Genomic DNA, 27,896 nt, shown 5'->3' on the forward strand with positions numbered 1-27,896 from the left:
ACTTGAAATAATTACGTTCTGTCTTTGTGATCATTCTTTAAATTTGAATACTTGACATCCACATGGCATTCTCGCAATTTCAATGTTTGAGTGTGATCAACATGGTATGTATGTCGTAAGTTACAATCCCGCTGTGCTAAGAATAGCCGTATTCTATCGTAAGAATACAGACCCACTCAGTCTTAGACTGGAGCCTCAGTCCCTGCGGCCTGAGCGGCTCAGCCTCCACAAAACAACTTAAACTTCATTCTCTCTCATCCACTTTATTGATCAAATAATCATCAACAAACGGAAAATCCATCAAAATGTCGGGGGAAAGTAAGACCAAGACGCCTTTCATTTCTGGCGGGCATATGCTTGACACGTAAGACGCCCCTTTCCGCATTTCACGACTTGCAACCGTTTCCGGCCAAGAAAGTCAAATCGAGACTCCAAGAACAACAAGCTATAGCACACTAGAATGCTGACGCGCTCCTTACTCATATAGGCCTCCCTTGTCGTCTCGTATAATCCGATGGATCGATAGAATTTATTTGTTCTTTGGGCTTTATCTTGTGACTTTGTTTGCGGTATGGACCCTTCCACTTCAACCTCAATTTGTCATGCGGAGTGATCTTGAGAAACACACTGTGATTGCATGGCAAAACTTCAATTCTTCCACCATTTTCCTGTAGTATCAAACAACTGACCAGCAATGTTTTCTATACAGCTCGACTCCTACGCCGCCGCGGATAAATCTTCGTTTAACATCACCTCATCCAGCAACCAAGCCTGGACCCGACCTCGCTGGGGCGGCAGCGCAGACCGAGGAAATAACAACGGCGGCGGTAGCGGTGGCAGCGGCGGAGGAAAACCGGATGATGGAGGTAGCGGGTTCGGCGGAAGAAGGGTTGGCCGGATTAGTGATTTCAACAATGGGCCGGTGTATAAATCGACTTGCTGTCAGTGATAGCTTTGCCATCGACTCCTAGAAGTCGGGGTTGATTGCAGAGTTTGTCAATTTGGGATATCGTTGTGGAGGTCAATATCCCATCCTGTGTACATATGTCACACTCTGCGGGGTGAAGGAAGTTTCAATGGGCAGTGCGATGGACTTTTATATTTTATCTTCCTTGTCAGATTATGTATATAGCACATGGTTGTTTATTCATGTGAAGGGCGGTTTTCTAAGGTTGAATGTGACCAAATTGATTCCATCACGTGGCACGCCTGAGGCAGAACGTGGGGAAGTCCAATCACAAGCTCAACCAGCTTGAAATCCAATGAAGTCACTCTGATGAAACTTTATAGGTTATTTCAACATCCAAAACATTCGAAGGAGAATAATCTCACATCTCCTTAATCAATCTAGTGAAAGTCACTACTCGGCCGGAGATATCAAATTCTTTTCTCTGAGCTATAACGCGGGGTATCCACCTTTTAAAAATCGCGAAACATAACTTCAAGCTACACTTTGGCATCAGTCTAGATCCTGAGATAAACAAAATGGCAACCAAACTAGAAACCCCCAAAACAGACATAGAATGGGCCGCATTCATCTCCACCATTAAAGATGATCTCCCCGAAACCCACACAGTCTACCACACCCCTCTGCCCCATGCAGTCGCCCACACAATCGACCACACCCAACTGTCCCCCTCCGCCACAACCAGCGATATTGACACTCTATGCGCTGAAGCCCGCGAGTACAAATTTGCCACAGTTTGCGTGCGACTACCACACGTGCCCCGTGCAGTCCACAATCTAGCAGACATCAAGAACGAGGTCGGCATAGCATGCGTCGTGGGTTTCCATGAGGGGACATACCCCACGGCCGAAAAAGCAGCAGAAGCCACCAAGGCAGTGGCCGAGGGCGCCACAGAATTAGATATGGTCCTCAATTGGCCTCTATTGAAACAAGGGAAATATACAGATGTATACAACGACATCCTCGCCGTGCGTCGCGCCGCACCGGCACCAAAGACGAAACTAAAAGTCATCCTCGAGACATCTCAACTGACTCGAGATGAAATCATAGCCGGTAGCGCGATCAGTGACATGGCAGGCGCGGATTACGTCAAGACATCTACGGGGTTTAATGGTGCGGGGGCGAGTATTGAGAATGTAAGGCTTATGAGAGAAGTTGTGGATCTGTTGGCCAATGGATGTAAAGTCAAGGCTTCAGGGGGTGTGAGGGCAGCGGAAGATGCGGTTGAAATCCTCAAAGCTGGTGCTGATAGGATTGGGGCTAGTGCTGGGGTGAAGATTGTGAAGGAACTGACGGGGAATGCGTTGCGGCCGAATGTGTCGACGCCTATTGCGGGGGATTATTGATTTCGTATTGAGATTCGCAGGGACGAAGATTGGCAATAGCATTCAGTTATCATCATATTCTTATGAAAGTGACCAGTTCATGAACTATGAGTGGACTGTAGGGACATTGCATGGTTACGCGTTTCGAGGTCAACGGTTAACCTGTCAACAGCCCCTTTCTAAAATCCTTCCATTCCTTCTCTTGCATGATTGGAATTTTACGTCAAGGGGTGAATATGCAATAGCTTGTTATATGCAAAATTTTGCCTGTGCATATGCACGTCTAATTCAATAATTTGCGTCCTTAATGGCAGGCAAGGGGTCCAAGTTAGGTTTGTTGCATGCTACATAAAGCTACGTCTCTGGCTGTTGCTGCCTTGTCGACTGGCACAACTATTAAGTTACATTACCTCTATCACTATATCTAATCTATAACGGTGTCGTTTGAACTGAGTTTGGGCGACACGTGAAGCCAGTCTTACAGATTGATTCTTTCCATATTGGGCTAACAAAAAAGGTGCTCCATAATCTTACGACGGAGACTGTTCTTGAGAGCTTATTATAAAGAATGCCTTGGTTCCAAAGTTTGATTGGAGAGATAAAAGTGCTCTGGTAGAAGACCTGATTCACCAGGCATTATAAAGACACTCAGGCGCCTAGGGAGTGATGCATAGGTAACAAGACAGCCATGTCCCTCGCAAACTCGTCTAGGTATGCGAACAGTATACCCTACCAAGGTCATATATCAAATCAAGATTGCCCTCGAGACTGGTACCTGCTGGCAACCCCTATGCTGTGTATTCTATTCTCTGTAATATGCAGGAAGCTGTAATTGCTACGCAGCATATTATCTACGCAAATTTCATATATGCATGCACGTTAGATCAATTATTTGCATCCTAGGCAATAGGCAAAGGGATAAAATTGATTGTTTGCATAATAGCTAGTACATAAAGTTTTAAAGTACATAGGAAAAGTACAATTAGATAAAGACTGGTTAAATACAGCCAATGCTAGTAGGCTGATCAATTTCAAGGTTGTATCCACGGGTCATTTGGGGGACCAAATACATTTTAGTGTCCATCTTTATCTCGACTGGTTGAAGCTGCTTCTGTCTGATCATCCTCTGTCTGAGGAGACGCGATTCATCCCACGTCACAAAGACAAGTGGTAGACCATGTATTTCTTTGTACTCGTACAGTATGTTTATTACTTCCTCGCTTTTCTCTTTTGTGTTATCCTCATGAAGTGCAGGTATTTAATAGATGACGCAGAACTGAAGACTTGGTGTCTCGTGGAGTAATTTGTCCAACGTTCCCATAGCCCGCTTCCAGTGAGACGTTATCAATCTCAAGCCGGTGAGTATGTTGATGTTTATTTTTGTTATTTCTTCCTCGGAGTTGAGTTCGAGCTGTAAGAACTGCTGAATCAGGCTGTTCACCGTCACCAACAGGCAGGCTTCAAGAGCTGTTTCCACCAAATTTAGAATTTTGTTAGAGGAACATTCAGAGATTTCATGTAGTGGTATTTCTAGGATACGGGAGATAATAGACGTGTTTCTGTTCCATGTAATCGGCAATCAAATCGAAAGAACAACGACAACGCAATGCGCCTGGTTAATGGCCATCCTGCGGTGAAATAGATAAATGTTGACATGGGGACATTACTTTTTCTGCGATTATGTCGGCGGAGACAATGTGTACAGGCATCTGGACATATAAGTCCCGGCCTTTAACGGTACCTAATCGACCCATGTCGTATCTGTGATATAAAAATTTGAGGGCGGATCTTGTTGCTCGCCGTAGGCATTCTTTTCACGGTAGATAGTATCTGAGATTTGAAGTTGATGGAATTTTTCCAAAGCTAGGTTTGTCTCCGCATTTTCCTGGAGTTGTTTACAACTTATGTGAGTAGCGAGTATAAAACTCTGTCATCTCATAAAACAGTGATATGAGTCACACTCAAATCGAACACTGAGCCAAAAAATTGTAATATGAAAGTACATTCCTAATCGGTGTTCGTCCGATCCTGGATTACAATGTACCTACAGATCCGGCGAAAAAAAAAGTCAACCTAGAAATAGTGATATACAAAGAATCCTTTAAGCCAGAAGAGTGGGTCAAAAGAGGAGACAATAGAGAACTAATAGTATGAAGGCCAAAGATCAGATATTTTACTGGGAGGAATTGATAGTCGCCAGATGCGGGTTTTATGATTTTCTATCACAAATCATAAAATGAGTTATAGAAAACCCCCCAATTGACTCCTGAGCGATATCTGAATTGTAGCACAGTAGTTTTAGGTAAGGAAAAAGAAGACTGAGGATCATACCACTCAGATAATGGGCTTATCACTCAATCATTCCTATCCTTTTCATTTTCTCATAGTCTAACTCTGTCACAGCTACGCCAACCCTACCTATATATTTAGGAAGGAGCCGCGATTGACCGGACGTAGTAAAAAAAATCTGCCGTGGAATGGCTTGAGTTTGAGAAAAAAGCACATCTAAGAATGCCTTGCACTTGTCCGAGGTGTCGGATTCCAGATCAATCAAACCAGAAATGTTGCAGTAGAGTGGATTTGGTGCACTATCGAGTAATGTTGCAAAGATCCTCAGTGCCGTATCCCAGTGCTTTATATCCCCATTCAGTTCCATGAGTTCAGACTCATCTACTTGAGTCTGCTCATAACCTGGAGGTCTGAACTGCAAAAGTTGCAATATTAGGCTGTACACCATCGCCAGAATCCCTGCTTCCCGTAATGTGCCCTCAAAATTGGGAACTATTGACTTCCTTGGAATTGTGCAGATACAAGAGATGAAAGGTGCTTTTGCTTGTTTCAGTATCTGCACGAATCTCATGGCGACTGATAGGGCAGTCGTTTGCATGCCACACTCGTAGGGTGCCTCAATCCAAAGAGCGTGCGGCGGAGCTGCTGGGTTTTGTAGCTATGGCCGTATCTTTCCAATAATATCGGTGTCCAAGGGAATAGATCCCACATCGATAGCCAGCTGGATGTCGTCACTGACGCCAACCTGGTCGACAAATTGAGCGAGTCGTGCACAAAGGGTTTCTGCTTCTCTTCTATGAATAAGCTCACTACTATTCACAGCTTCTTGGTTCATTGTTGTCTTTGCGGTATTGTCGTTTTCAAGTCTTTGGTGTTTCTCAGAAGTATCCATGATCAATTTCTTCTCAAAGACTGCGACTTCGGTAAGTATTTGGATCCATCATGTGCTGATTCATCAACTTGAGTCAAAGAATGACTCACATAGATGTGTTAAATTTTCGTCGAGCAAGTTGCTCATGTATTGGCCGAGACGTTGTGCTTGTATTTTGAGCTCCATCTTATTCTCGACGATGCCTTGCGCCATGAGGGTTTGGCCGTACTCAGTCATAATATCCAAAGATGTGCTGATGTCCTCGAATGCGTTTTTATATCTCAATGCACAATGACTGTTGAACGAGTCGAGAAATCTTGAATGCCAAGGCTTCATGTACCAGCAGGCAACCTCTGTAAAGAAGTCGAAAAAGGAGGCGTAGATGCTTGAGAGATGTTTCCGCCCTTCTGGCATAATAAACGCGCTGGCCCTAAGCAGGTCTAGGTGTATTAAGTTATCAGATGCTCAGATCTTCACTTGTTTTAGTATTAAGAATCAACTATTCTACTGTATCGTTCATCTAAAGCGGACGATTTAGTTTCGGGGCATGGGGCAGAACTGGATCCAGGAGACTGGCATTATTGTATGCTCATGAAAATTACCTCGCATCAGCAAGAAACCAGACTCTCCATTAATGTTTTCTCCCGCTCATAGAGTGCATGGTCTATGTCAAAATGATCTTTCACTTTCACGTACTGATGAAGAAGGCGAGATTCACCAGATGTCGTAAACACAAACCATGTATTTTCAGCTTTAGCGTCGTCAAAGAGAACATTGAGTAACTGCTCGCATTTTTTTCACAGTCCCCCCGTCACTCAAGCCTCGCCTTCCAAGTCATTCAAAGCCGAGATCAGGCAGTAGACGACTTCCGTTTGTCCATATATCTTTTCCAAGACCTTCAATGCTTGATCCCAGTGTGCAATGTCCTCTCCCAGCTTTTTGAGCTCGTTCATATTCAGATGAACTTCTTCTCCAGATTTAATTTCCAAGAGCTGTAGAATTAGGCTATAGACTATACCCAAAAGACCGGCTTCCGTCCTTGTTCCCTTGAATTCAGGCATACTTCCAAGCTGTGGTACTTCGCAGATATGAGCAATGCAAGGCTTTGTCATGCTATGATTTTCCGTGAACATTTCTACCGCTGTGTAGAGGAATGTGCGCTCAATGAATTGTGCATTCAGGATTTCTCCATGTCCGTAAATCGAGTAAGCCCAAATCCTGTGATGATCTCTTCTTTCATTCTTCACCCACGATGCTATCTTGCGCTCAAAAATAAAGCTGATTTCTGCCGCTTCTCTGGTATTTGGGATTGTCACACTGTCACTAGTATCCATATCCTCGACAAACGCTCTGAGAGGAGTGCAGTAATCTAATGCTTGAGATCCTGAGATCGTAGTTGATTCGTTGGCCATTGTAGTAGTTTCGGTTTGGCTTGTTCGTTTTTATGAAGGATGTTATGAGTAGCAGTTGTTGATTCATCCTCTTGTTGAAACCGACGCTTAAACAAGTATGCTCCCCATTATTCAATAATTTAATGAGTCAAAGTCTGACTCAGAAATTGACTGATATGAGGGAATAAATGACTTCTCGGCAAGATGAAATAGTCATTTCATCTAATGTGAGAAAGTAACAGCTGTACTGTACAGTCATGGACTAACATTATTCCTTAATATAGCCTTCTATCGAGTCAACAGCAACGTCTCGCTCCAAATCCCATCTAAAACGACACAATTTCTAGACTTCGCAGAGATTGTTTCACATACATGACTCGTTCGAGTAGGAACAGAGAAGAAGAAGCCTAGAAAGAGGATAATTCTAAGTCCCATAAGCAAAGTGTGCCATAAAAACCATACACAATCAAACTGCAACATAAGTTTCAATCAGATTTTGTAAGAGCCGTATACAGAGCCTTAAATTCCGAATCCTCCTCAAGAAGCTTCTTCGGACTATCCGATTCGATCAATTCCCCATTTTTCAAGAGCACCACCCGGTCAAACCGATTAATATACCTAAGTCGATGAACAACTGCGATGACTGTCTGCGTCGAAAATTCCCTTTCGATTACATTTTGCATGATAGCTTCGGTTTCCCAGTCCACACTTGTAAACAATCCTGTTAGTGACAAATACCAACACGGTATCTAGGTATGACAGATATTTCATACCTGCTCGTAGCTTCATCCAACACCAAAATCGAGCTCTTAACCGTCAAAGCCCTCGCAAGAGTCATCAATTGTCTCTCTCCAACTGACCAATCCGACGCCACGAGCGCCATCTCCAATCCCCCATTAATACTAATCCGTTTCCACAGTCCGACCTTGTCAAGCGCCGACTCCATCGATTCATCAGATACCCTTTCCCCACTAGGATCCATATTGAACCGCACAGTTCCTGGCATGAAAAAGGGGTCCTGTGGAATTACGTTGATTCGGGAACGGATATTTGCACATTCGATTGTGGAGAGATCTCTGCCGTCGATTTCGATGTGGCCGGATTGTGTATCGATCATTTGGAGGAGAGCCATTATCAGAGAAGTCTTTCCGCTGCCGGATGGCCCGCAGATTGCTACTTTTTCGCCGGCGTTGATCTTGAGGGAGAGGGTTTTGAGGGCCGGTGGTAATTCGGGGCTATTTCAAGATTGCGACATTAGTCATTACAAGCTTCGGGCTGACAAGAAAAAAATGAAACAAACCTGTAGGTTGCAACTACTTCCTCAAACGTAATGGCACCTTGAGAAGGCCAGTCCTGTCCCGGGGTCCATTGAGCATCCAAATGACGCTCCTCGGACGGCGTACCAGTAACAAAATTCTTGATACGCGAGACCGCCCCAATCGAAGTCTCCAACTGCGTCCACGACCTTATACAAAACCTGAGATACGCTCCAAATGACAACACCAGATTGAGCGCAACACCCACCGATCCAGGACTAAACTTATCCTTCAGCGACGTCGTAGTCGCCATCAGAATCACCGCCATAGCGCCCACCATCAGATCCAGGACAATGGTGAGCCACTGCTGGATACACATCAGCATATAAAACGGCTTTTGAGAATGGTTGAGTTTCCGCTCGCATTCGTCCTGAAAATTAGATTCCCAGCCGTATGCTCGGACGGTTGCTATGCCGTTGATCGTCTCAATGAAGTGTGTATACAAGGGTGATTTGGCTTCGATATCTAGTAACCGGACCTGACGCGAGGTGCGGAGGTAGTAGAGCTGCAGGAAGAATACGGATAGACCCAGAAAGGGGACTGTGATGGCAAGGTATTTTCCTGCGATGCACAGGATGACTAGGCTGAATATTGACATTGATAGATCTGGAAAGGAGAATCATGAATGAGTATATTGCTCGGAGGAAGTACGCATTTAGGAGTCAGTGAAACATACTTGATGCAAAATTGATGGCTGCAATAGGTAGTTCCATATCGATGAGGTTTATGTCCTGACTAAATCTATACAGCTTTTAGTGCTGACGCATACATCGAGATTCGAGGTCGGAGGTCATACCGATTGGTGATTGTTCCTGTGTCTGTCTTTTGGAAAAAGCTAAATGGTGCACTGAAAGATGGGCATAAAGTTAGCTCCTCTCATTTTTGGGCGGCTTTCTTTTCAAGGAGGACTTGCCCAAGCGTTGTGCGCAGAAGATCCGAGTGCATCCCCAATCCCGTATTATTGATTATATCAACGAAGAGTAACCTGTTCCCTTCTTCGTGAGCATGTATATCCACAAACTTGAAACAGGAATAAACACTCACTTGCACGCGCATACGATACCCATAAAGTCAAGCACAAATATTGTCGCATAGACTCCAAGATAATACGCGAGCCTTCCATTTGGTCGAGTCTCGTTCGCATCTGACCACCATTGGAGCCAGAGAGCTAGAAATTATTATTAGCAAGAAGTTACCACGAACACAAAGAAGAAACGAAGGTCGAACTCACTAGCAAAGTTACTGAAAAATCCCATAACCAAAAGACTGAAAACAAACAGAGCCGTTGTCTTGTATCCGGCACTTTTGACGTAATATTTGTAAACATCCCAGGATCCATTACGTCTCAATAGATTTTGTTTCTTGATGATTAGTGCTTCCTCTGGATTGTCGATGCTGATTTTTGTAGTATGGTTATCTATGCTATCATTCTCTACCTCGGGATTTTTGTCTTCGAACAAAGTTGATTGCTTGTGGCTCGATATCATGGATTTCGTTGCCATTTCGGGATTTTCAGCAAGGATTTTCCGATAGGGACCGTCATTCACAATGACTCCCTTATTCAGAGCAATGATCCTATCGGCGTATTGCAGCATCCGTTCTGTATGCTATGTTAGTCTTTAATGCGGGAGAAAGAGGTTTCAAGACCACTCACGGGTGTGCGTTGCCAGAATTACTGACGTTCCAGTCTTTCGGAAATGACCATTCTGGCCGAAGAGGCGAGTAGATATGAGGGTGGTGCTGTGCGAGTCAAGCCCACTGAATACATCATCAAGAATCACAACCGGGAGTCTGGAATATACGGCGCGTGCAAGCGCCTAGGGAATCGATTGACCATAGTGTCAGCATGGAATCCAGCGTATATCAGTTTCAACTCCCTTTATGACTACTTACAATTCTTTGTTTCTGCCCACCGCTGAGAGAAACACCATTACTCCCAGTCAGGGAATTGTCACCTCCGGGTATTGTCTTCAGATCATCCTCAAGAGCACAAGCCCAGATGGTGAAATCGTACCATTTCTGATCGATATCCTCTGAAGCATTCGTGATATTGAACTTGATTGTGTTGTTGATAATCCAAGGCTTTTGAGAGCAGTACGCCACATGAGTCAATGGTGCTGTAGTCGTTCCGTCCTTCAAGTATGTCTCGCCAATGATACTTTCGAGCAAGGCTGACTTACCACAGCCCACGGGACCAATAATCATGGTTATATTTTTGCCAATATCAAGAGACAAATTGCTTAGTACAGTTTCGGTTTCGGGTGACCATGAGATATTCGCATTCCTGAATGTGAACAGGCAAGTATCATTACTTGCACCTGTATTGCGAATGGAAAGCTCGGCATCATTTGGATGGGAATCAAGGTGAGGAAAGTCCTGATCATCCGGCACCGTGGCAGGCTTAATAAGACAGTACTCCTCGATTCGTTGAAAACTGCCTAATGATCGTAGTAGGTTAGGCAGGGACTGAATGAACGTGAGCAACGGGATCGTGAAGATCGATATCAATGACAGAGCGGTAAAAGCTCTAGAAGCCAAGAGTGTCTCGTCTTTCTTCACAGATGCTATAATCGCGTAGACGACAAAGGTCGCAAACGGAGCAAAGTCGAGAGGTACGTTTGCTATGTAGATAAAGGAAGAGATTAGTTGAAGCCTTCGACAACAATGTTTCTGATGTTAGCCTACATATGGCGACCTGGAGCAGGATCAATTTCCGCAACTTTGTCGATGTCTTCAATTCGACTTTTCGCAGAGTTGAGATAATTGAGTTTAGCACGTCGGGTAGGCCGAGCATCTTCACGGCTTTCATGTCACCCAGCACGCTTGACGTAACTGCTAGCCGCTTCTCGATTTGCTGAACCCACGCTTTTTGAGCACCTGCGGATCGAGTGGATACAGGTCCTGCTGCTACGCAACATACTGCCAATACGAAAATGATCAGTTACTTAAGAGTCATGGAAAGGGAGAGCGTATTGCTTGGGCTGAGACGAGCTTACCGACACAGATCACAGCAGGAACAACACAAGCAGCGAAAATCTGACGCTCCAGAAGCCACAATGCAACTCCCACCTCCAGAAGTGAAGCCCACGTTTCATGGATTACTTTAATACTGCTCACTATCACTTCTACATCAGTCCCGTGCAGGGTGATGGCCTCATTGTCTTTCATGCTGCTAGCTTTAAGAATAGTCGTTTGTCGATATATCATTGATACAAGACCTGCTCGCGTCATCGTAGCGAGACGAAATGTCTGGCGCCAGTAGACCGCATTTGATACCTTTTTACATGTCAGGATGAGACAGCTTTGGGCACCCAAACTAAGGGAAACGTACAATGAGACCCAGATAAACCAGTGCATAAGCGCCCACCAGTGCTTGACCATATTTCTTGGACTCGGGTGTTGTGGTTGTAGTAGACATAAAGTTCACGGTAGCATTGATAAGAAAGGGCTGACAGAATGTGAACACAGAAGCACATAGCCTCGGTCCAATTCCAGATAATAAAGGCCACATGTATGCATCAACTGTGGCCTTGAGTAATCGACGGCGACCTTTAGTCCGTTGCCAGCTAGCATCCAGTCTCTTCTCTGCGGGGTGACCCTGAAGAGCTTGATCGACCTCGGGAAGGTCTTCGACATTGAATACTGTGGAATATCCCAAACGGAAAATGGGAAGAACCCATACAAAGAAGCTCCGGCCCCAGAACCCTATCAATTGTTCTCTAGTAAGGCTGCGGTATACAGGGCGTAAGAGCTTGGTTTTGATGACAGATTCTAAAAAAAGGGTTAGGACGGTCAGTACATAGACAGCTGTCCATAACCCTCGACATGCTGGAGCAGATGGAATAAGCCATAGTGAACGCAGTCGAGCTATGCCAAGAATACTAGAGACTGAAAAGTAGATAACGATGAGATCAGATGGTTCGACGGAGCGCTGGTCTTCCATAAAAGAGAGCAAGGCTGCGGCGAATATGGCAAGGATATTGAGCACTCCGGACGTTGTCGAGAGTCGAGTATGGAGCGAAGCTGTCCGTATCTGCGCTGCTGTATATGCGACATGGAGGATGAAAAGTATCGCCAGAAGTCCCTTCAGACCGCACCAGTTACTCGGATTTGAAACACAAAATGACACAGGCTCATCTCACCAATTTGTAAATCGCTAGTTTGTATGATATCAATTTAATAGGCGCAGTCCGAAGATACTGCAGCCTCGAGGCCACAAGCAACAGAAACAGCGCAGCGGGCAAAACACTAAAGAAGGCATCTTCAAACAAGAGGGTAAAATCGAACAAGCGACAAGCTACGTTGACACGAGGACCGAATCGATTATCGCTGCCAAAGGGGCATGCCGAAGCAGTCGCCATCATTTTGGGACGTCTAAGAGAATATCCAGAACCGTCAATTCAATTGTGCGACTATTCAGAGCGCTCTTTATCTTGACTTTGCGGGGTTCGCGGATTGTCAGCACTAAGTCAGCGCCAGCCAGGCAGCAGAGATAGCTGCCTTGTTTGTGATTTTGTTAGTATGATTTTATTACAGGGATTCGATGATACAATATCGTCTTAACTACCTATTTTTTCCTGGTTACTGAGCTGGTATTTCCAATTTTGTACGGACAGCCCTAATTTCCAATCAAGGAGCTGTTCAATGTATGCACACTAAGTACCTACGCAGCTTAGAAATGGTTGCCGTTGATTTTGACAAGCTTCATATATCTAGCCGCTCTGTACTGCAAATTATATCGGGATGCGAGATATAGATCTTCAGTGTTAACAGTAAGATGTGGTATCTCAATTCATCTAGCAAACAATGCGCCATCCATGCAATCTATATATACAACTTCTATAACCAAGTGCCAAATCTAGTCCTGCTTCTTGGGCTCATCACTCAGAAAATCCCCATCGACACCCAAATCATCCAGTCCCCTAAATCCATCCTCGACAACCCATTTCTGATCCTCCGGCGAGTGCAAGACATGACAGCTTGCACCCACAATCAGCAGGCCAGGAGGCCTGGACCCTTCGCACTCCACAGCCTGACACACATGTTCCAACGTCGTGCGAATGATTCTTTGATCAGGACACGATGCCCTCTCCACGACAGCGCAGGGCGTACTCTTCGGCCACAGCATCCTCTTGCTTTCTTCCTCCGAGGGTGGTGTTGAGGTCAGACTAACCACCAGATCACTCAGTCTATGCAACGCCATCAAGAACACGACAGTCTGCGTGGGAACATAAGTCGGTGGTTCGGGTGCAGCGCCCTTTCGGCCTGTGCCAGTGCATACGAGAACTTGATCTGCGACACCGCGATGCGTAGCTGGGATATCGGCAAACAGTGGCGCGCTCAGTGCACTTGTGATACCAGGTAGAACTGTAGGGATGTATCCCTTTTCGCGGAAGAAGGTGAATTCTTCGCCGCCGCGGCCGTATAGGTACGGATCACCCTGTTTTAATCTCAGAACGTATTTGCCTTCTCGAATAGATTTCAGCCCCATTTGTAAGAACTCTTCTTGTGCCTGGTCTGCGTTTCCAGGAAATTTCCGCGCGATATGAACTTCTGTTCGTCTAGGAATGAGCTCAAGTACCGGAGCAGGCACAAGTTTGTCAGCGAGAATAATATCCGCATTCTTGATAGCGTTGTACGTTGCGCGGGTGAGCAAATCAGGATGTCCCGGCCCCGATCCCGCGAGAACAATTTTGCCTCTCTTTGTGCTAGTCTCGCCATTTGTGACTGCCCCAATATCAGAGTCACTGGATCTATCGCGCGAGTATGCCGTGAGGATAGAATCAATATCCGAATCCGAAATCGACGCTAACCGTTGTAAAGGCCAATACTCGCAAATCTGGGCCAGCCATCTCATCCTTCTCGTTTTTGCGGTTTGCTCATCTTCAGCTGTGACAAGTTTATTGAATGTGTGACTCTGAGTCGCGACGTCCTCGTCTTCATCATCCAGTTTGTGTTCGGATGATTGTTGTTGGTGGTCTTCCTCCCATAATCGTCGTCGCAATGTACCCAAGCGGTCAATTGCAGGTCCTAGATTAGCGGGCAGCGAAGAAGAGATCTCGCGCCTGAGGCGTGAGGCGAGCTTACATCCTCGGCCGGACGTTGTGATGCCAATGTGTAGTGGGCCGTCGGAGTATGTGGATAGTATTGTGAAGGAGCATAGATCGGGGGCATCGGTCACATTGACCGGGATTCGCATTCGTTTGCAGAGTTGGGATATGCGTGTGTCTGACCAGTCAGTCTTCACTCCCTGCAAGAGCTCCAGAGAAATTATGCATACTGAGATTATGGTCACCACCCGTAACAAAAACCGCATCAACAACATAATCAACCTCCTCTCGACCCAACGTCTTCAAATCCTCATCCCGAAACTCCCTCTGTATCCATTGTACTTGCTCTTTCTCTATGCAATCCTTGAGCGAAAAGTGTACACCACTGGTCTCTGGAGCAATCACAATAGGTCGTGCGCCGGATTGTAGACTCTTGGTACAGCGGGCTGCGGCCAGCGAGTTTGTGCCGATGATGAGGTGGATTTGCGAGGTTGCATTTATAGCGATGAGCATTGGTGATGTGTCTGTTGGATTCTGCATTTTGCCAGAGCCCACCACATCGTGGTCGAATAGAATATGTCGGACTGACTCACACTATTCGAACCCTATGCATATCAAATGTCGCGAAACTTTTTTGGCGGGGTATATAGATCGTTCAAAGGACTCAAACAATTGCAACAACGCTCAATTCGCACACTCAGAACGTCTAGGAGAAAGCCGATAATATATTATAATGTATAACAATCAAAATAAGAAAAAAAATAAACCCTGAAGCTCAAGAGTCATGAGAAGAAATCAATTCTGTATATCCACGGAGAATGCGCCGATAAGAGGGCCGGCCAATTTTTACTGGCGCTGAATGGCGTGCTCGGCTTATCTGATCAATGACCAATGGCCGGTAATGGAATGACAAGCAGATCCGCGGAGTTGTACCTCCGTCGCTGTATGTAATTTATTGTGTACTGTATTTGTACTGTATGTGTGTATTTGTGTATGTAATTACATATCGTTCATTGCTTGCTAAAGAACAGTATTTAAAAAGAAAATATCTAAAGGATACACATAAAATCMCTCCAGCCACGTCTTGACAGCAGTCTTCAACGCCTCATCCAGCCACTCCTCCTTGATCGAAGCATCCTGATCAAACCCATGCGGTCCAGGCCTCAACGCTAGAACAATCTTGTCTCCGCCCTGTCTGCCCCTCAACGCATCTTTGGCCTTTTCCACAAACCGCTCACTAGCCTTCGCCAACACAATATCATCATCAACACCATGCAGAATCACCAAGCCACCCCGTGGCAGTCTTGCGTCCGGCTTTTCGAGTCGAGCAAGCTGATACAATCTGTCCCGAGTGGGTGAATTCTCTGAATCACGGATATAGAATTTGAATCCGGCTTGGTTTGCGCTGATGGCCGCGCCGATTTGCAGTCGTTGAAGGTCAAGGTCGGAGGAGGATACTTGGCCTGGTTTGATATTTGAGACGTATTCGTCGATGAATGTAGCCGGGACTTCGGGAACGAATGCGCTTCGCTTTGTGGGTAATAGAGGGGGGTTGTCCCATCCGATGGCGGGATAGGCAGCTGTTCCAGCGCGGATGTCGTCCGGGTGAGACAGGATAAGGTAGATGCTCAGTAAGCCGCCCGCTGAGTCGCCCGATGTGATGATTCGGTCGAGGTCAAGTTCTACTTCAACCTCTTTTTGTGTCCGTAGAAGTGTCGCGAGATCCTGTGAGTGCAACCATGTCCAAAAATCATCAACATCGTCTAGAATATCAAGGCCGGTGACTTCGGGAAGAAAGCGATAGTTGGCGGAGACAATGACTGCGTTATATGTCTCTGCGAGCTCGAGCACCCAAACGGGAAACCAGTCTTCGTAAAGGGATTCCCCCCGTACCTGTCCTTGTTAGCATGTGTAACAGACCCTCAACTGGGGTAAACTTACTAAACCACCGCCGTGGAATCGAGCAATGACGGGTGCTTTACCTGCTGGGAGGGATTTTGGAATGATCAAGTCGGCGCGAATCTCATGTCCATCTACGACTTTGTAGTTGGCTTGGAGGATGTTGAAGTTGGCGAACTTGCTTCCGTAGTTGGAGCCGGGTACCACTTTTGTTGCCATTATGCTGTGATGCGACTTTGCTTGAGTGATCACCGAGACTATGATATTCACTTGGTCAATAGAATTGGAGAATATTGTTTCTCTTTAGATTTGCTGATATGAGAGAGGTTTTTGGCGATCGAATTTGTCCATCTATCGCGAGGACCAGGACAGCTTTTATACCCATCCTGACACAGCATCTGACCAACCACCCAACCAACCAACCAACCAACCTGACACGGCAACTTAATCGAGGCGCTTTCCCAACTCGATTTGATGACTCGAAAGATGCAGATTGCACAATTTGTTTAATATATTCTGTTTGACTGGTGATACAAATTGAGGCCTATCTGCGAGGTTTCCAATGTTTGCATCTGTTGTTTACAGGCGGAGGGCCAATCAGAGCGAATGCAAACATGTTGGTAATTTGTGTTTGTCTCCGTATTTCCGCTCTTGTCCACCCCGCCCCGTATATCCGACTCAGTCAACACAAGCCCTAATCGTCCCCACCATTAAGTGCCTGCAATAGAGAAGAGCAACTGGTGATTGACGGAAATATCCGTTATATCTGTCAAATAAGCTTTTCTTTGTTATACGTTATATCTATTCCACCCGCCAGATCAATCAGCGTGTGTCTTGCTCTCGATCTAGCTTTAGCGCTGCTTCAACCAACACAGGGTCCTCTGCATGACGTACATCTATAAAATCGTAATTTGATAGAAATATGAGATTATCTTTCAGTCTACAAAAAATTCAACTCCTCTCGTTGTTCCGTATTTCAGATCACTTGAGGTACTTAAGATGATGTCTTCGGACCTATGAGGCACCCAGCCAATCAGAAGCCGCAGAGGCCAATATTAGCCCTAACATCCCCCCGACTATTTAGATAGAGACGAGGGTATGGATAAATCTTGCCGAGTAACAATTGGGTCAAAGACCAGTTTCCCTTCAACTTAGTACGCTGTCTGCTAAATCCGACTGGTCGACAGCCAGATCTATGATCGCCCTAGGCCTTTTGTGCCATTGGCGTGCTCTAGCGTTCCGAGATTGCGAAGGCTGCAGCATTATTTACATAGGAATGGTTGACGGACGTCAGTCTCAATTTGATAAACCACTACCTATATAAAATTGACTTCGTCTAGTCAAGTTCAAGTTATGCATATATTTGATAACGAATTTTGGAATCTGCCAAAAGAAATAAAAATTTCGCAATCGCAATGGTTTCACATAGCTCATTCGACCCTTTCTGGGGTCCGCCAACATGCAAGTCCAAGTATGTTCACCTCGATCTGTGAAATCAAAAAAAACCTGAGCTAATATATGATAGTTTCTGCGAAGAGGTAGTGATTGAAGCTCAAACTTCCAGTATTTGATCCACGTAGTTGGCACTGACCCGGATTCGTAGGACTACGCCATGACGAGATACATTGGCGAATTCGTCAATACCCTGACCAACCTTGTCTACAGTAAGATACACCCCTCGGGCCTACCACTTGCTTGGGAGCTGAATGCTAAGAAGCGTAGTCGTCTACGCCATCTATGGTATCCGCAGCCTTGGCCAGAAAAAAGATGCCAGCGCTTTCCGAGCCATTCCATATTGGGGCTTGATGGCTGTTGGAATATGTTCCGCTGCTTTTCATGGAAGTCTCAAGTACCATACTCAGATGAGTAAGCTCTCCCTCTCGGACTTAGGCAGAAGTTCGTCAGCTCACTCCATCCGACTGCCAAGTGGACGACCTGTCTATGCAACTCACGACGACGCCCGTCTTGCATCGTGTTCTGACCGTCAACTCAAGCCAGAAGATGTCAACAGCTGTGGCCATTCTGCTGGGAGTTCTGCTTGTATTATTTGCAGCCTTTCATGTGATTACTGATGAATTGGTTGTCCATTCTGCGAGTTTCGTGGTCTCGGTGACTATCATCGGGATACGTACGATGCAGCTAATAAAACTCCGGACAAAGCCAGGCTCGGCTGCTCGGAGGCAGATTTGGGGTATAGTCAAGTTTGGTGCTGGTATGTCTTTCCCTTCCATAATCCGTTAACATGTTAAACGCAAGACAGTGATATTCAACGTCGGATATATCGTCTGGCTGCTCGATGGTTGGGCATGCGAATTCTTGAAAAGCTCAAGAGCGGTAGTTGGACTTCCATGGGCGTTTTTGTTGGAGCTTCATGGATGGTATGTTCACATCTCTGACGATTCGATAATAATCGAGACTGACAAAACAGGTGGCATATTTGCACTGGTATTGGCGCTTATATCTTCATCGCCGTAGTAGATCATCTGGCTTCCGGTGAGGACCACCAGGACATCGACAAGTCATTTGCGTGGCCGGCACCATGGGCTTCTCGCTCACTCTTCGCTGGGAAAGAGAATGATGTGAATCGTAAGCAAAAGTAGGCAGTGATACGTTCTACTGTCCGTGAATCAGTCTGGTAAAGTCTCATAGTGATTAATCGATATTCGTTGTGAAGTATTTTTAATACAGAAATACACGAGTAGAGATACAATTATAGGTATACCCGTCTACGCCATCTATGGATATGGTAAAAGCCTGAAGGTCAAATAAAAAATGCACATGATAATCTCATGACAACATCCCTTCGATTCCTAGTCAGATCAATTTTTGATCTATTTACTATTTGCATACCGAGCAGTCTTTACATTATTAAAAGATCTAGCTCTTATAAGGCTTCGACAATTTACACAGAGCGTGCCATCCCAGAAATAAGCATGCCAAAATCTTGGGACTTTACTCCCTGCAAGCCTGCTCTCAGAAATCCAGGGTCAGCCTCAAACTTATCCTTCATGGAGATCAGCTCCTCGACATCCCAGTTCGCCCACACAAAACGCCCATGCAGGAACGCAGCTTTTTTCGTGGCAGCCCAAACGAAAAAATTGCCAGGCAGGCTCGCCTCGTCGAATGGAACCCCCAGGCTGTCTGCTTTGTAGCCATGTTTCATGTTTTCAGGAGTAAGGACAAAGCCGGGGTGCTAGAAGATGGCAGATATAAGAATTATCCCGTAATCTAAGATGGTTTTGATAGTTTACTTACGATGCTCAGGATCTGCACTTGTTCTACAGGGGTATTGGCTGCCAGATCTGACAGCATACGATTGAATGCAAGACGTGGGGAGCTTGCGGCCGTGTAATGAAGGGGAAGGCCGTGGAAATGAGTCGCGTTCGTAGACACGTATATAAGTGCCTATACTGTCAGTAACCACTCTAGGCATTAGCTAGTTGGCATGACATGAATTACCTTGCCTTCCTTAGCCCCCTGTCGCTGGAACCGGTCAACGTTCACTGATTGGTTTCTCACTCCGGACTCGAAAAATTTGAACAATCCGAACAAAGTTTGGTCAGCTAAAAAGCAAGTCAGCTCTGTTGACACACTGCTACAGATAGGCATGCCTACGCTCCGGGGAAGACGGAGTAAGATCCGTTGTATTCAACACTAGAACATCAATCTGAATACCGTCGAGTTCCAGCTGGTCCCAGAGTGCTTTCACCGAGTCGATATCTTTGATCTCATACTGGTACCCAACCACTTTGGTGCTGCCGTTCCCTGCAGTCTCAATCTCCTTGGCAACACTCTTCGCCTTCTCGGCAGACCTGGAGGTAATAACGACGGTGTCTGCACCCGCGGTGACGAAGGCTTCGGCAGCAGCTCGCCCAATGACTGCAGATCCGCCGGTAATGAGGATCTTGCGGCCAGCTTGTGATTGCTCCGGCGAAGCTGCATCTATAGCCGGGTAAACCTTTCGGTGGAGGGTTTTGGTGACTTCTGACATGGTGACAGTATGCAAGTTTGCTAGAGAAGGCTATTTGAGGTTATTCGGCGATTATGTTTAACACCTGGATGAATATTTACAGTTGTGAGATGCCTGCCTGTCAGCTGAAGCGATGGAGGAAGTATATAGCACCATCTTTCAGCTGATAGACCCACTATTGAGTCATGGTACTTTCGCAACCATTTTCTTAGCGAGGATAATTAATTAGTATCTGAGAGTAAGCCTAAATCGAGAATGGATTGCCGTAGTGAGTAAAGGTAGTCTGCTTACCCATTATGGAAGCTTGGACGCAATGAAGTCACGTGACCGAACATGATGTTACCGCCCAGCAGCTTCCATAGCTTGCCCGGCCAGACAGCTTCACCATCTCACCATCTACCTCCAACCTCTGGCGCGCCTGTTCCGCTTTCACATCCATCATTTTTAATTTAAATTCTACGAATCAGAAAATACATTCATCTCAATATACAACCAATAGTTGAGACGACGACAGATCGTCAGTCGTCATCATGTCCGGAGAACTGCTCAAGCCAGAGAAGGATTTCAGCAAGGATGCAGACAAGATAATTCCAGAGGCGCAAGAGCTTGCCAAGGTTTGATATTTGAGCTCTGAATAGTGCCCATATTCTAATGTCGATGACAGAGCAATGTTCAAGCGGCCATTGATAAGCTGTCCTTGTTAGAGAAGCAAGCTCGTCAGGTAAGCTTACGTTGTCAACAAGCACATTCGATGAAAGAAATGTACTAATTGATGAACGTCCAGGCATCCGACCTCGCAACCACCTCCCGAACCATCGTAGCCATCGTCACGATTAGCAAGGAGTCCGGCGACTGGAGCTTACTAAACGACCAAGTGCTGTTACTGTCGAAGAAACATGGCCAACTCAAGCAAGCAACAACGAAGATGGTGCAGAAGGTTATGGAATTTTTAGAAGATACACCCGATGAGGAAACAAAGTTGTCCGTGATTGAGACTCTACGCACCGTGACCGAAGGAAAGATCTTCGTCGAAGTCGAGAGAGCTCGCATCACCCGTTATCTATCACACATCAAGAAATCCCAGGGCGACCTCAACTCGGCCACCGATATTCTTTGCGAGCTTCAAGTCGAGACATTTGGCTCGATGTCCAGGAGAGAAAAGACGGAATTCATTCTCGAACAAGTCGCTTTGTGTATTGAGAAGGGCGACTGGACCCAGGCGGCTATCCTCAGCCGCAAGATCAATAAGCGCTACTTTGCGCGCAAACCCAAGAAGACACCTGAACAGTTGGAGAAGGAGCAGAAGGAATACGAGGAGCGAGTGAAGACCCGCGCTTCGGATGAGCCGATGCCGGAGAAGGATGAGTCTGTTGAGGATTTGAAGCTCCGTTATTACGAGCAGCAGATCATCCTTGCCAAGCATGACCACAACTATCTCGATACTTGCAAGCACTACCGAGATGTTCTCGATACTGAGTCGGTCGAAGAGGACGCTGAGCGGCTCAGAGCTGTGAGTTTTCTCCCTTCGAATGTTAGACAAAAACTAATTCTGTTCGTTTTTAGGTACTTGCACGAATCGTCTACTACGTTGTTCTCGCCCCATACGATAATGAGCAATCGGATCTGCTTCATCGCATACAACAGGATAGCCGTTTGTCGCAAGTGCCAACGGAAGCCCGTCTTTTGAAATTGTTTACTGTGCACGAATTAATGCGCTGGCCTGAAATCGCAGAGACCTTTGGCCCTCATCTTACTAGCACCGATGTCTTTGACAAGGAGCAGAACCCGAACGACGCCGATGCACACACACGATGGCAAGATCTGCGCAAGCGCGTGATTGAGCACAACGTGCGCGTTATTGCCAAGTACTACACACGCATCCAGACCAGCCGCTTGACGCAATTGCTAGACTTGACCGAGGACGAGACGGAGAAGTACATCAGCGACTTGGTAACGTCAAAGACTATCTACGCAAAGATTGATCGTCCGGCTCGTGTCATCAACTTTGCCAAGCCCCGTGATGCCGACGATGTCTTGAACGAATGGAGCGGCAACATGAGGAGTCTGCTGGGTCTGTTGGAGCGAATCGACCATTTGATCACCAAGGAGGAGATGATGGCTCGTATCCAGCCTACCAAGTCTGAGAAGGTGAAAGCATAGTCAAGTCAAGAGCCGCTTAGATAGATATGTATAGTACGGCGATGAATGCATCGATCTATTCTAATTTATCTATAATCTATTCTATATTAAAACGGCACATCCATATCCTCGACCCTCTCATCCTCTTCTTCTTTCTTTGCCTCTCCCTCCAACGACCTCTTGATAAACCCCACCGCAGCTTCAAGATACGTCCTCTGACTCGGCACAAAATGCCCACCGGGATGAAACACGACTTTCCCTTCACTCTCTGGATCCCCCGCACAAGCACCTATCAACTCTCTCGACCTCGCCTCTATCACAAGCGCATCCAATGTACCCATGACATGTAACACAGGCGTCGTAACAGGCCTCGAAACATCATACACCGCGCCCCATCTCGGATCCGCGGCTTTGAAGCCGCTATACACAATCGCAAATTTGAGCGGGGGATGATTTCCCGTGTTTTCGGGCAGAAATGACTCCGGAAATTCCACCCCATCACCTTTAGTGGCTGCAGCATCAAAAGACGCCTTTCTGTCAGCTTCCAGGAGACTGGCGACCATAAATGTAAGACAGGCACCCTGTGAAAACCCGACGACACCATCAAACGGCCCTTCTGTCTTGAGGAGAGCGGCAACACTCGCCAGTCCGTCTTCTAGACCTTTATAAGTCGGCGGTTCTGTAGCGGGTCTTCTGAACCATCCATACGCCTCGGTTTCTTCTTTATCATTGTCCGTGCCGTTGCCGTTGTTATAGCCGGGGACATCAAACGGGTTGAGGCGCAAAGGACCGGTCGGGTAGGAAAAGGAGACGCTGTGTAGGGGAAACGCTTTTGTGATTGCTTTTGTGAGGGCGCCTGTTTTGGCTCGGAAGAGAGTGCCGGATTGTGTGAAGCCGTGGAGCATGAGGATTTTGAGGGGGGGTTTGTTTGCTGTTGATGAGGGGGCCATAGTGGCAGGCTGTAGATATGAGCGTCTGTTGAGGGCGCAGTAGGTTGATGATGATGGTTTCGATATTTTCTTGAAAACGAGCGCTGTCTTGGAAGAGAGTCTGGTGTGGTATACGATTGTCATTGACCTTAACTTGAAGTTGTATACCAGCCAATATCAACTAAATTAGAGTCTCGAGTTGATCTGATTACTCAATCAGCGATAAGATAAGCATAAATTACCGCCGCCCCGTAATCCCACTTACAATACATATGAACGGCAACGTCATGATTGAATCGGTGCCAACTTTTGTCCTCAATCCACGATCTCCTGTCAAGAGTCCATACGATTGATCAATTCCTCTTTCTCCAGGAACACCCTCCGAACCAATCGAGTACTCGTGCCTTGCTAAGCGCCTAGACTGGAGACCGACGACGTCACCGTCGGGTGACGAGGGTTGTCTGATCGTCATACATCGTTACTTTCTTTGTACAATTATTTATATATTTACATGTGAAGCGCTGCCTTTTCAAGAGGGACTATGTACTTGGTGGCGAATTGATTTCTCTGGAACATTCGAATCGCTCTATCAGACTGATACAATTGATCTTCGTCTGCAACTAAGCTGATTTTTTCTTTCAAGCGAAAAACGAGAAGAGAACATCAGACACGATGGCGGCCGAGGGCCAGGAAGACATGCTCGACTTCAACACGCAAAAGATGGACGAGCAGATGGGCGACTTGCTCGAGTGCGTGTCGTCCCTCTCCCCTCCTAGTCTATAATAGTTATGATTGACAAGTAGAACCCCGGAATGGAATAGCTCCTTCGAAAACCACCCCCTCATGCAACCCCCCGACACCCATCCCACCCTCTTCTTCCTCTTCGACTTCATCCGCAACACACGCAAAGAGCTACGCGCAATCGACGTCCAAAAGCTCCGAGAAGGTGACGCCGAAGCCAAGAAACAAATCATCGACGTTATCGGTCGCAACGGGTTTGCCTCTGCGCTGATCAATGATACGTCGGGGAGATTGGCGATTATGACGGGTGGTGATCCGGGGAATCCAGTGGATTTTGGGCCAGACATCAAGGAGAAGATTAAGGTGTTGGCGGCGGAGAAGAGACCCTTCTAGATTTCTCCTCCCATCCCGTCTGCGCATCTGGTTGAGGGGAAAATTGATGATGGTTGGGGAAAGCGCTATGAATTATGATAATGTCTTCATGTGATATTGCCGGGGGAGGAAAGAAGAGAGTAGTATGATATTAGCATGGACGGACTTGTTTTTCGGGTTCGATTAGTTTAATGTATAAGACTGTACAAGATTGTATAACACTATTGATGAGAGTCTCCGATATGTATGTATCAGAAGAGTAGAATGGATACCTTTTTGTCACTACTTGCATACTTCCATATTTGGAAATTGAGTCTAGACCACATGCACCTTCAACTACGACTACGAAGTACAACTGAGCAGAACACAAGAAAGTGAGGACCTGGCAGACACCCATAGAGCTACGCATGCTACAAAAATCTGAGAAGCAAAATGCAAACATCCACCGTCCTAGCATTAACTCGTACCCTAAACTATGCTCATGCTCATGTAGATGCAGTATATCCTAACAACGATGACGGATTGAAACTCGACCAGATATCCGGAACTCCGCTCCATAATATGTATATGATCAAAAGAAGGGGAAAGAGAGATCTTTTTTTAACATTTTTGTATTTGTAGATTTTTGTGTGGTATAAAAAAGTGATCGTTTTCCAGTTCTCCAGTAAAGGAAAAAGGTATCGTGTAGTTGCGTGAGTGAGTGAGTTTTTGGAGGCGAAACCAAGAGTCCATCTTCTATCTGTTCTTTTGTTCTTTGAAGTGTCCGAATAGCAAGTAAGAAGAGCAGGCAAAGTAAACAAAACATATGGGCATGACAACAATCATATTCCGTTCCAATCGATATGACACATGACCGGGTCGTGATGATTGTTGACATTGGCGTAGACACGACAGAAAAAAGAAAAGAAAGGAAGACGAGAAAACGAGATTTCGAGAAACGTCATATCACTTGATCAATGAATCAGACTGTGTGTCTCTGATCTCAAATCATTTCTGATAGAGATAGCGAAACATAAACCGAATCATAATCAATCCCACTGATGAGAAGAAAAGGGTCGTCGTATCGGAAGATGCAGGAAAACTTCTTCATCCTATTCGTTTCAAACTTTTCTTTTCGTCCACTTTTTTTCGTTCGTCGCTCCCCGTCTACTTGCGACGGAAAGAGCAGCCCTCGGTGAGACGGGCCTTACCACCGGTGGGTTGGCAGAGAACGGTCGAGCAGCCGGCGCAGATGACGACGGTCTGGGCGTGTGAGAAGACGGTGGTGATTGTGAAGCAGCCGGGGCACTTGACATCCATAAAGAAAGAGCGAGGAGCAGGCACAAGGGTCTGTTATTATCCATCAGTTGGGTCCTTCGTTTTGCGTCTGGTTTTAATCGGGTTTTATCGAATTATCGTACCTTGAGCTTGTGCTTGCGAGCCTCAGACTGAGGGGTAGGGTTGAGGAGATCGACCGCGAGAACCTGGCGAGAAACAGTCAGTCAGAGATTTCTTCATTATCGCCTTTCCGTATTCCTCCTTCATTTCATCGTTGGAAGAGAAGAGAGAAAACGCACCATCTTGACGAATTTTCAATGCAATCAGCGATGACTTTTGTCGGGTTGATTGGGCGTTGATGGAAATGAAAATTGGCGACGCTGAAAGAACGGTGGTCGATGGGTTTGGGGGTGAGGAGTCAAAGTGTCGTGTGGAATCTTCGTGCTTTAGCGGAGCCTGGCACACAAAATGCCAAGCGCACAACTTCCTGATTGGGGCGGCTGGCTTATGTGTGGTCTCGCTTAGCTTTGCCACTGGGCTGGAATGGAGAATGGTTGTTCCGGTAGACGAGATGCCGCCAATCAGATTATTACTTACGAGTCTACTTACTTCTTAGTCATCTCGACTCATACTGATTCATATCATGAACAGCTCAATTATCGCATATGCTATGACTAACTAAATGGGAATATGCGCATTATTCTAGAAAGTAATCATCAAAAAGACGCCCCAAACATCTTCTCATCATCTATAATCCCAATACACCACGTCCGCCTGATAAGATTATAGAGTCTTCTTGACAGCAACGCTGTCGCCATTAGCGTGTCCGTTGATCTTGTCCTGTCCCTCGACGTACGGATGTTTGATGGTTAGGCACCAAATGTCGAGGTAATCGCAAATCGTGACAATAACGGTGTGCTAAACCAGTCAGCAAGCTGTCTTAAAACTCGAGAATGCATAAACTTACCACAAAACTAGCATACACACCAACCGCAAGACCAAGCGCTGTGAAAATAAACGGAACATGATAAGTACTATATCCCAAAACCGGGTACCACAGTCTCAAGTGGGCTCCCACACTGTCAACCACAGCAACAGCAAGCGGCAAGATGAGCACATTGCTTCGCGGGAACGAAGTCTTGAGCAAATGCGCGACAATCATCTGTCCGACGGAGTAGGCATTCACAATGCCGACATAGATCAGGAACGGGACTAGATGGTTCTGGCGAATCTCGGGTTGCAGATACAAGTACGCCGGCGTCAAGATCCACATGTAGGTGAACGGCAATAATCCGAATAACGGCGTAATGGGATTCTCAAGGCGTGCGCGGCGAGCTCTCATCACGTTGATGATACTGCTACCCGTTGCGAAGAAGAGCATGAATGCACCGTAGATCATGTACCAAGAAGTAAACGGTAATTTGTAGAGATTATCTGGCAGAAAAGACGGTTGCGAAACACCGATCGTCGCGAGCATGGGACGATGCCAGAAGCTGCCGCCGCCCATGTATGCGGTGAATGAGAAGACAGCACAGAGAGTCAGGATACCTTCGACAGGGCCGGAGACGATGCCGAGAGTGAGGACGTGGGTATAGTACTCGTCCCAGGTTTGGACATAGAAGGTCATGACGGCTACATTATTAGCATGTCTTCAGTTTATGAAAATTTGCAGTAGCAACATACCTCCCCACAGAGTCAAAACAGTAGCCCATGATTGACCGAGGTTCATCGTAGCAGCGAAGATGAACACGCCGAGAACGGTATTGCAAGCGTCGACGCCTACTCTTATTAGTCTTTTAAATCCACAGTTCCAGGCCGTGGAACATACCGTGATCAAACAACTCTCCAAGCGGACCACTCTGTCTTGTCCTGCGACTGCACCCCTACCATATCAGCATATACCCCTCAATCTTCGAGAGAATAAGACATACGCCTGCATCCCATCCACAGCATCAAAAGTCTGATACAAAAACAATCCAATCGCCCAACTAAGATATACCCATGACGGACAATCCTTATCCAACGTCGGATTATAATACAGCATCGTCAGAAAATTGATAACCACAAAACTGAAGCCCGTTAAAGTAATCTATTCGTCTCAGCATTTTCACAAACAGCATTTTTCGATCTATAAGGAAAGGCTCACGAGATTCGGCCTGTAGCACAATAAGGATTAGTATTTGTTGGTACTCAGGGGAAAGGAAAACTTACGCCATGTTCATGGGAAACAGGTGAATGACCACATTGCTATAGAACGGTTTCATGATGTAGCGACTGACCAGCGAATGGTCGACGCCAGAGTATTTGTACTCCCGCAGCGCGGGGAGGTCATATTGTCGTATCCAAGTCATGTTGTTGTTTTGTTTGACGGATTTGAGAT

The 27,896-nt window shown here is 46.2% G+C and overlaps 11 protein-coding genes across 11 annotated transcripts; 4 read left to right on the forward strand and 7 right to left on the reverse strand.

Annotated features, from left to right (window-relative positions):
* Nucleotides 1-1,485: 1,485 nt before the first annotated feature.
* BHQ10_008831 (uncharacterized protein) lies at nucleotides 1,486-2,313 on the forward strand (the record flags this gene model as incomplete). The annotated part of the gene is made up of 1 exon (XM_040881680.1): nucleotides 1,486-2,313. The coding sequence occupies one exon, from the start codon at nucleotides 1,486-1,488 to the stop codon at nucleotides 2,311-2,313; it is 828 nt and encodes a 275-aa protein (XP_040737333.1).
* Nucleotides 2,314-7,328: 5,015 nt separating this feature from the next.
* Nucleotides 7,329-12,523, reverse strand: BHQ10_008832 (uncharacterized protein; the record flags this gene model as incomplete). The annotated part of the gene is made up of 13 exons (XM_040881681.1): nucleotides 7,329-7,551; nucleotides 7,617-8,078; nucleotides 8,144-8,765; nucleotides 8,836-8,894; nucleotides 8,956-9,006; nucleotides 9,204-9,327; nucleotides 9,391-9,759; nucleotides 9,814-9,976; nucleotides 10,053-10,780; nucleotides 10,845-11,078; nucleotides 11,156-11,435; nucleotides 11,491-12,243; nucleotides 12,302-12,523. The coding sequence occupies 13 exons, from the start codon at nucleotides 12,521-12,523 to the stop codon at nucleotides 7,329-7,331; spliced, it is 4,290 nt and encodes a 1,429-aa protein (XP_040737334.1).
* A 494-nt stretch (nucleotides 12,524-13,017) lies between these two features.
* Nucleotides 13,018-14,749, reverse strand: BHQ10_008833 (uncharacterized protein; the record flags this gene model as incomplete). The annotated part of the gene is made up of 2 exons (XM_040881682.1): nucleotides 13,018-14,387; nucleotides 14,440-14,749. 2 exons carry the CDS (start codon nucleotides 14,747-14,749, stop codon nucleotides 13,018-13,020), a joined length of 1,680 nt encoding a protein of 559 aa, XP_040737335.1.
* Nucleotides 14,750-15,229: 480 nt separating this feature from the next.
* On the reverse strand, nucleotides 15,230-16,327 carry BHQ10_008834 (uncharacterized protein; the record flags this gene model as incomplete). The annotated part of the gene is made up of 2 exons (XM_040881683.1): nucleotides 15,230-16,102; nucleotides 16,151-16,327. The coding sequence occupies 2 exons, from the start codon at nucleotides 16,325-16,327 to the stop codon at nucleotides 15,230-15,232; spliced, it is 1,050 nt and encodes a 349-aa protein (XP_040737336.1).
* Nucleotides 16,328-17,567: 1,240 nt separating this feature from the next.
* Nucleotides 17,568-18,708, forward strand: BHQ10_008835 (uncharacterized protein; the record flags this gene model as incomplete). The annotated part of the gene is made up of 6 exons (XM_040881684.1): nucleotides 17,568-17,579; nucleotides 17,712-17,772; nucleotides 17,831-17,974; nucleotides 18,036-18,320; nucleotides 18,369-18,486; nucleotides 18,537-18,708. 6 exons carry the CDS (start codon nucleotides 17,568-17,570, stop codon nucleotides 18,706-18,708), a joined length of 792 nt encoding a protein of 263 aa, XP_040737337.1.
* A 302-nt stretch (nucleotides 18,709-19,010) lies between these two features.
* Nucleotides 19,011-20,099, reverse strand: BHQ10_008836 (uncharacterized protein; the record flags this gene model as incomplete). Its single annotated transcript, XM_040881685.1, has 4 exons — nucleotides 19,011-19,301; nucleotides 19,364-19,513; nucleotides 19,568-19,671; nucleotides 19,724-20,099. The coding sequence occupies 4 exons, from the start codon at nucleotides 20,097-20,099 to the stop codon at nucleotides 19,011-19,013; spliced, it is 921 nt and encodes a 306-aa protein (XP_040737338.1).
* Nucleotides 20,100-20,608: 509 nt separating this feature from the next.
* BHQ10_008837 (uncharacterized protein) lies at nucleotides 20,609-22,238 on the forward strand (the record flags this gene model as incomplete). Its single annotated transcript, XM_040881686.1, has 4 exons — nucleotides 20,609-20,692; nucleotides 20,743-20,799; nucleotides 20,863-21,588; nucleotides 21,642-22,238. The coding sequence occupies 4 exons, from the start codon at nucleotides 20,609-20,611 to the stop codon at nucleotides 22,236-22,238; spliced, it is 1,464 nt and encodes a 487-aa protein (XP_040737339.1).
* An 86-nt stretch (nucleotides 22,239-22,324) lies between these two features.
* On the reverse strand, nucleotides 22,325-23,167 carry BHQ10_008838 (uncharacterized protein; the record flags this gene model as incomplete). The annotated part of the gene is made up of 1 exon (XM_040881687.1): nucleotides 22,325-23,167. One exon carries the CDS (start codon nucleotides 23,165-23,167, stop codon nucleotides 22,325-22,327), a length of 843 nt encoding a protein of 280 aa, XP_040737340.1.
* Nucleotides 23,168-23,818: 651 nt separating this feature from the next.
* On the forward strand, nucleotides 23,819-24,280 carry BHQ10_008839 (uncharacterized protein; the record flags this gene model as incomplete). The annotated part of the gene is made up of 2 exons (XM_040881688.1): nucleotides 23,819-23,895; nucleotides 23,950-24,280. 2 exons carry the CDS (start codon nucleotides 23,819-23,821, stop codon nucleotides 24,278-24,280), a joined length of 408 nt encoding a protein of 135 aa, XP_040737341.1.
* Nucleotides 24,281-25,405: 1,125 nt separating this feature from the next.
* On the reverse strand, nucleotides 25,406-25,818 carry BHQ10_008840 (uncharacterized protein; the record flags this gene model as incomplete). The annotated part of the gene is made up of 3 exons (XM_040881690.1): nucleotides 25,406-25,588; nucleotides 25,660-25,722; nucleotides 25,816-25,818. The coding sequence occupies 3 exons, from the start codon at nucleotides 25,816-25,818 to the stop codon at nucleotides 25,406-25,408; spliced, it is 249 nt and encodes an 82-aa protein (XP_040737342.1).
* Nucleotides 25,819-26,299: 481 nt separating this feature from the next.
* BHQ10_008841 (uncharacterized protein) lies at nucleotides 26,300-27,867 on the reverse strand (the record flags this gene model as incomplete). The annotated part of the gene is made up of 7 exons (XM_040881691.1): nucleotides 26,300-26,434; nucleotides 26,484-27,148; nucleotides 27,200-27,295; nucleotides 27,345-27,385; nucleotides 27,448-27,605; nucleotides 27,663-27,672; nucleotides 27,728-27,867. 7 exons carry the CDS (start codon nucleotides 27,865-27,867, stop codon nucleotides 26,300-26,302), a joined length of 1,245 nt encoding a protein of 414 aa, XP_040737343.1.
* Between the last annotated feature and the right edge of the window lie 29 nt (nucleotides 27,868-27,896).

Source organism: Talaromyces amestolkiae, assembly GCF_001896365.1.
Source record: "Talaromyces amestolkiae strain CIB chromosome Unknown scaffold21.1, whole genome shotgun sequence".
NCBI lineage: Eukaryota > Fungi > Ascomycota > Eurotiomycetes > Eurotiales > Trichocomaceae > Talaromyces > Talaromyces amestolkiae.